Source organism: Ochotona curzoniae, unplaced genomic scaffold (genome assembly GCF_017591425.1).
Source record: "Ochotona curzoniae isolate NIBS_2020 unplaced genomic scaffold, NIBS_Ocur_1.0 scaffold_274, whole genome shotgun sequence".
NCBI classification, from domain to species: Eukaryota; Metazoa; Chordata; class Mammalia; order Lagomorpha; family Ochotonidae; genus Ochotona; species Ochotona curzoniae.
Genome location: NW_024467101.1, coordinates 722,879 through 730,722, shown reverse-complemented (window position 1 = coordinate 730,722; position 7,844 = coordinate 722,879). Strand labels below are relative to the sequence as shown.

At 38.7% G+C, this 7,844-nt stretch overlaps 1 protein-coding gene across 1 annotated transcript; it reads left to right on the top strand.

Annotated features, from left to right (window-relative positions):
* Nucleotides 1-3,789: 3,789 nt before the first annotated feature.
* On the top strand, nucleotides 3,790-4,806 carry LOC121171825 (olfactory receptor 18-like). Its single transcript, XM_041003553.1, has one exon. It carries the CDS (start codon nucleotides 3,865-3,867, stop codon nucleotides 4,804-4,806), a length of 942 nt encoding a protein of 313 aa, XP_040859487.1. The 5' UTR covers nucleotides 3,790-3,864.
* The last annotated feature ends 3,038 nt before the right edge of the window (nucleotides 4,807-7,844 follow it).

Sequence of the window (7,844 nt, the reverse complement as noted above, 5' to 3'; positions counted from 1 at the left end):
AACTCAGCACTTTTGGGTAACTTTCTTGTGTAAGCTGTTTAGGAAGAAGGTGAAGCCACTTCTGAACCAGGAATTGGGTTCCAGACGCTATTGTAGCATGGCCACCCTACCATTCTCATGTAACAAGCAATCTTTTCATGATTCTTTGCTCTGGGAAGAAACCTGGTGCTCACCGTGCCCTCTCTTGTGGTTTACCTATAGACCACAGTGGGCGGCAGCCAGTAAGTCATGACTGAGTTCAAATCTAAAGTCACAGAAAGGGCAATTACAGGGTCATACAGGGACAGCCTTCTCCTGACCCTCTATAGGATTTCACTTAAGCCTTCAACTCTTCGCACACCTCCTGAAATCACTCCACTTCATGTGAAAAAGCAGCACAAATCTGAGGTGTGAGATTCCAAATCTACTGCAGAAAATGCAGAGAGATTAACAAGGGAGCTCAGCGGTACCTGATGTGACGTGTTGGAACTCTGCTAGAAACTTTCTGATGATTGGATCCAGCAGAGAATGCTAATAAAGCAAACCCAGGGACAACGTCATTGGGAAGCAGGTCCACTCAACTGACCACTCTTCTTCTGTGGGGTGGGTTCTCAGGATCGGTGACAGTGGGCACTCCAGCTGGCAAAACGGATGCCTCAGTGGCAACAATGCTTTGAGTAATGTCATGAAAGATTGCTCTTTGTAACATGTAACTCAAAGATGAATAAAATATGCTTTAGATATGGTGATTAGGATTTTAAAGTTAAGCTTCATAAAATTTATTGAAATATAACCTGGTTAACACTATGCATTTCTATTTCTATACTGGCATTTGTTACTCCTGCCACTGTTTGAGAGAACTTCAAATGTTCATGGTAAACAGGAGCAGTTGTTAAGTAATTCTGGTACAAACCTTTTTTTTTTTTTTAAATCTACATTCAAGTTTTTTTTTTATATAATATTTACTTTCCAAATATAGTTATACCAAAAATAGCTACACCAAGAATGATTTTTTATTAAGTGAAACACACTTTCATCATTCCCAAAGCATTTTTAAGCCAGAGCATGTCCTCACGAATGTGGACTCTGTGTGTTTGGGAAGAATGACTGTCTCTCACTCCTGCATGTGTTACTTACACAGAGGAGGCCTCCAGGGACTATGTTTTCCATACTGAACTGAGTGGTTCATGCGTCATGGTAACTGGCCCTAGCCACTGTTGCTTCCACACATCTTCTTCTGTCTTGCCAGTAGCTTGATCCCTTCCAGGAATTTGATGGAATCAGAGATGCACGGGCATATCGGAAGAGCATGGGTTGGTGACTCTGAGGAGGACAGGAAGCTCCGGTAACTTCATTTAGCGGAGGCTAGATTATAACTCTTCCTGAGGAGTACTGACAAATGAAGGCAGAGATATTCGGGTGTGTAATAAAAGAAGCAGAAGAGGCAGATTTTCTACCTGAGGTGAGACGCATTATAAAATTTGAGCATAATTGCAGCTTCCAGTCTCTTTTGACCATGACTTTCATGACAAACCTGCAGATGTTATGTTCTACACAGATATTCTGTGTATCTCCAGAAGACGATGACGTTACAGAGAGGTGGCAAGATTTGCAGGCTTGTGTGTATCCTAGGTGAATGATCCATGAGTAGCATGCTGATTTCCTTATACCTTTCCCACCACACTGGTTCCACCTTTCAGCAGAATGAAATCAATATCCCCCTGTCAAGTGAGTTCTCATGAAAGGACTGTTATCCAATATTCCACTGCGAGATAGTGATTGTTTACTTTAGTGATAAAAAAGCAGTGATCACTTTTTCCCAGAACAGCAAACACAGCTGGTGAATAACAAGACTGCGTTTTGCAACTAAGAACAATTTCATGAATGATCTTTAAGAAATATTCATATGTGAGACATGGAGAGAGGAACAGAAATTATCAAAGCATTGTCATAGTAATAGACAAGACAAATGATGACCTCCTAGACAATGAATGGACAGATCAACTACTTAAATGAGGGGTGTGTGCCTGAAAGAATGAAGATCAAACATCAATGCACACTCAGGCATTTAGCAGCAGTATGTGCAGCACACTTTTTAAAAGGTCTATAAACACATTTCTTGTAGCTTGTAAAGAAAACTCTTTCAGTGCTCTGAAATCAGTGCTGACATAAGGGGTGTGTGTTGTGCTGCTGTGGATTAGAGCTCCACTTGGGAGATTGCATCTTATGTCACAGTGCCTGTGACTGCTTTATTATTCCACTCCTGATCCATTCCTATTCTTGTGCATCTTGACATACACCAGATGTTAATACAAGAAATGAGTTCCTGCCATCAATAGGAGACTTCGCTGCAGTTTCTGGCTTCAGATTTCAACTTGTCCTGGTTAGGTATTACGGCATTTGAGGGAGTGAAACAATGGATAGAAAATGGCTATTTCTTTCTACCTTTGTAATAAAAATGGAAAAGTGATGAAAATAATATAAAATTTACAGAAACTGCCTATAATAGTCCTTAAGGTCCCTAATTATTGTTCACTTACAGATGAAGAAATTGCTTGAGTGTGTTTTATATTATTTGATTTAATGGGTACTAAACGATAAGAATTATATGCAAAATGACTTATTTTTAAATCATACATGATTTTTTCAGTAAAGGATTTTTTTTTCATTCTATAGGTATAGTTCGAAACGATCCCATATCCTTCACTACCCCGCTTCTCCTAAAACACCTGCCTCCCTTCAACAGCATTTATGAAGTCACGGCTTTTCTGCATTCCACATTCACAGGCTTAATTTGCCACTAGTCATAATATTCAACATGTGAAATGCAAGAAGATGGCAAGACATCTTATCCATGGGCATATAAAGATAGGGTAAAAACAGAACCCTCTTGTTCCAAGGTGACCATTTCATTCCTACACATTCTGTGTGCTCTCGATTAGCTGCCACAAGGCAGGGAAAATCTATAGGGGCTAACATGTTTCCTCTCACACCTTTTGCTTTCAAGTGGTGGCTAGTGACGGCATCCTGCCAGGGCTGACTGTGAGAGTCAGTGATGAAGGCTGCATTCATGCTACCCATATTGGAGTTTGGGATTAAGTTCCAGCTCCCAGCCCCTGTGCTGGTCCTGACAGGGACACTGTCGGCATTTGGGGGAGTCTTCTAGAGGCTAACTGCCAAAAAGAGAACATAGAGTTACTTGAAAAAATGTTTATAAAATGCAGGAAAAATAATATGTTACTATCAAGAACAATCAAATTTTATGCTTATAGAATGCAATCCTAGCTATTTAAAGAGCATTTATAAATATTCTACGTCAAGAAAATAATTATCAATGATTTTTTAAATATATGTGATGCTGTCCTGCAGGTGGAAAGGGTACTTGCTATTGCTATTAACATACTTGGGTGCATTTCACTTTGATCAATGGCATGTTAAGCCTAACATTCTTATCTTTTGATATTTTTCAGCCAAGTGTTCTAAAACAGGGACACACAGAATATCAACAGGAGGAGGTAAATACTGCAGAAATCAATTCCGAAGCGGTTGCAGGTGACTGACTTTGTGAATGTTGAGCTAGAAGTGAGAAGTTGTATGGTGAGCAAGCATGGAATAGAGGTGAGTGTATTGAAAATTGATGAAAATAAAATCTCAAAAATTCGTGAAGTTCAATAATAATATTGAGTCAAAACCTTTTATTTTAATTCTATTTATTCTACAAAATCTTAGAGTTGTCCATGTCTTACATAATTGAAACACAGAACTAAGAAAATGTACAATTCCCATGTGCCTAATTATCCTGAGACTAACATTATTTTCTATTACACACAGTTCCCAGGTTGTACTAAAAACCAAAATCTCACACATGTCTCAGAATTCCATCTCATGGGCTTCTCAGAGGATCCAGAGCTGCAGCCCCTCCTATTAGGGCTGTTCCTCTCCATGTACCTGGTCACGGTACTCGGGAACATGCTCATCATCCTGGCTGTCACCTCAGATTCCCACCTGCACACACCCATGTACTTCTTCCTCTGCAGCCTGTCCTTGGCTGACGTGGGTTTCACGTCTACCACGGTTCCCAAGTTGATGGTTGCCATCCTCACCCACAGCACAGTCATCTCCTATGCAGGTTGCCTGATTCAGATGTCTTTCTCCATCATCTTTGGATGCATGGATGATTTGCTACTGACTGTGATGGCCTATGACCGGTTTGTTGCCATCTGTCACCCCCTGCATTACCAGGTCATCATGAACTCCCACCGCTGTGGCTATCTACTTTTACTGTCTTTTGTGGCCACCCTTTTGGATTCCCTGCTTTATAATTCCATGGTCTTAGAAATTACTTGCTTCAAGGGAGTGGAAATTTCCAATTTCTTCTGTGACCCCACTCAACTTCTCAACCTTACTTGCTCTGAAACCTTGAGCAGCGACATAGTCACCTATATTGTTAGTATCATATACGGTTTCCTCCCTATGTCAGGGATCCTCTTCTCTTACTATAAAATTGTCTCCTCCATTCTGAGGGTCCCATCTCCAGGTGGCAGGTACAAAGCCTTCTCCACCTGTGGTTCTCACCTGACTGTGGTTTGCTTGTTTTATGGAACAGGCCTTGGTGTGTATCTCAGTTCAGCTTTCTCTCTTTCTGCTGGAAAGGTTGCCTTGGCCTCACTGGTGTACATGATGGTTACCCCCATGCTAAATCCCTTTATTTATAGCCTGAGAAACAGGGACATCAAGAGGGCCATGTGCGTGTTCTTCAGGAAAACAGTCTTATCCCGGTCCCTTTACCATACATTCAGGCTTGGTGAGAAAAGGCAGCAGACATAAGCATTACTGCTCCAAATCTCATCTTCCCTAATACTGGATATGTGAGGTGCTTGTTTTCCCTATTTTGTGTCTCAGTATTGCTTCTTTTGTTTTTATTTCCAGTAGAGTTTTTGCATGTTTAAAATAGCTTTACCATTGCTTCCCTGAAAATGTTTTTGCTTTATTCCTAGGTTCCTTCCACACACATTTTGAACCTATCTAATTTAATTTGTGATTGTTTTCAGTATAGCAACACAACACTGCTCCTATTTAGGGAACTGCAATTGATGCCTTCACAAATCTCAGGCATGTGGCTCATCCCAAAAGATTCTGGTTTCTTCAAACTGTTTGAGGAGTGAGATGAGAGCCTTTTCAGGAACTGTAAGGATTTGCTGAAAATGCCAACAATTTTTCAGGAGCTCTACTGCATGTAATGAGTCACTTTTTCTTCACTGCTGCCAGAAAAGTGTGAGTGTGTGTGTGTGTGTGTGTCTTGGAACAATTTGATTATCATTTACCTGCATGATTAACTTTTGTTTTCATTCTAAATATATTAAATTGGAGCTCATTGAACTTTTTGAATGTAAATGTTGGCTTCCTCATTCCTGTTCTTTTTTTGGTATTCAATATATACCTCTGTCTCTATTTACTTTTCTTTGTTCCTTTTGTTTTGTTCTTTTGAGTTAGTACTGTGAAATGCCAAACAAGTCAACATGAGTACAGAAAGTTGATGCCTGGTGCGTGGAAATTATGAAAGTGTTTTGTGTTTAAAAAGTAGTGGAAGAAGTGTGTGGTTGAAGGAGACAACGACATTCACATGAAATATATTAAATGAGACAGGAGAGTGTAGGAACTCTTTGAATGACGGCTTCACAATTTTACTGCATATTAAAGCCATTCTGAAATAAAGTGTTAAAGATATAAATTCTTACAAATAAATTATTTGAAAAGCCAAAAAAGCTGGCTGATGCTTTATTTTGTCTATATGACGCCACTCTTGAGCACTCTATGAAAACTTCTAGTTCAGTTATATTATTTCTTGCCAACATTTATTTCTTTTTATATTTTGTTATCTTTATGTTTATTCTCCCTTTTTCCTGAATTTTTCCTGATGTTAGAGTTGGATTGTCTATGTTGTCTGTAAGTTTACTGACCATCTTGAAGATGCGTGTTTTGAGTTTGTTTTTTGAAAATACATATCTCCACATCTTTAAAGAGGATTAGGTTCTTTCTGGTGATACAATTTGTTCCTTCAACTTGGTCTGTTTTTTAAATTTCTATATAATTCTGGTGCTCTCTTAGGCATGAAAAATAAAAATCTGGCCATGTGGCTGCTTGGGCAGTCTCCAGCTACCATACCAACTAAGGGGAAATCAAAATGCCAAAACCAGAGAAATGTACAACAAAAAGAACTGTAAACCAATCACTGTGAGGAACATAAATGCAAAACACCTCAACCCAGTACCAGGTACTTAAATCCAGCAACACTTCCGAAAGATCATTCACCCAGATTAAGTGGAATTTATCCCTGTTGTATGGAGATATCCCTGGTATTCGATATATAGAAATTGATTAGCGTGATACATCCTATAACAAGTTAAAGAGGAAGAACTATGATTCTTTCAATAGTTGCAAAGCATTTCATAAAATACAAGATCCTTCCATGATAGAAACCTTAAGCAAATTTGGTATATATAAGGATCATTCCTCTATACAGTTAGGGAAATACCTGACAGAGTCTCAGCCAGTATCATACTGAATGGAAAAAAACCGAAAGCATTTCCACTAAGACCTGGAAGCAGATGGAGATGCCTACGTTCATCATGGCTCCTACTCAATACAATCCTGGAAGTTTTAGTGAGAAACAGTAGGCAAGAAAAGGAAATCAAAGGGATACAACTAAAAAAGAGGATGTCAAGGTATCTCTGTGTAAAAAAGACAACTGGATCTCATAAGAGGTCTTGGTAAAGTTGCAGAATACAAAATCAACATGTGAAAATCAATAGCCTTGATGTACACAAGCAATTCCATGGCTGATAAGGAACTTGTAACAACAATCTAACTAATCACAGCTGTAAAAATTTAAATATATTGAAACAAATTTAGTCAAAGATAGGAGGGATCTCCCTCATGAAAGTTGCAAAACATTAAATAGATCAAAGAAGGCATGCAAAAATTCACCATGCTCTTACATTGGTAGAATTAATATCATCAAAATGTCCATACTACTGAAAGCAATCTATGCTTCCAGATCTAGAAAAAATGATGCCAAACTTCATATGGAGACATGAGTGAATATCAAAGAAAATCCTAAACAACAAATACAAAGCTGGAGGCATCACAGTACCAGAGTTCAAGATGTACTGTAGGGCAGCTGTAATCATAACGGCCAGACATTGGCACAAAAACAGGCATGCAGATCAACAGAACAAATAGATTTCCCAGGCATTAGCTGATATATGAAGGTAAGCTGTGCTTTGCAGAGACAACTGAAATATACCCAGGGAGAAAGTACTGTCTCCTTAACAAATGGATGGAAATCACACTGTAGGAAACAGGATTTCCTCAAGCCCAGGATCAGAACGAAAGCTTGGGGTTGGTAGAGTGACAGAAGAAATATTTTCAGTGCAAATATCTGAAATGTAAAATCTTGCTTCAAGGGTGCAATTCAAGGACACTCAGTAAGAATTCTGCTCTCCTTTCACAAGCATTTGTTATAGAATTAAACAGCTCACCTTATTTATTTACTGAATGCCAAGGCTAAATGGAGATATTCTAATTTGCATAAAGACCTTCAAAATTACCAGGAAATTCAAATTTTTAAAAAATTAATCCTATTTTTCTATTAGCTTTTGATGTATACCCTGGGTTTCATTCTGCTACTCCCAGAACAACAAAGAGTAAGAGTTCACAGGAATCTGTACAATCAATCATTTTTAAATATATCAGTATAATGAAAATACAAGTTTCCAGGAAGAATTATTTAAGTATTCTAACAGCCCATAGGCCTTCAACACCTAAAATAGCAACACAAGCATGGATTTAAGCAATGAATATAG

What these genes read in the sequence shown, in the direction of transcription:
- LOC121171825 (XM_041003553.1), top strand. Translation starts at nt 3,865, where the DNA reads ATGGGCTTCTCAGAGGATCCAGAGCTGCAGCCCCTCCTATTAGGGCTG.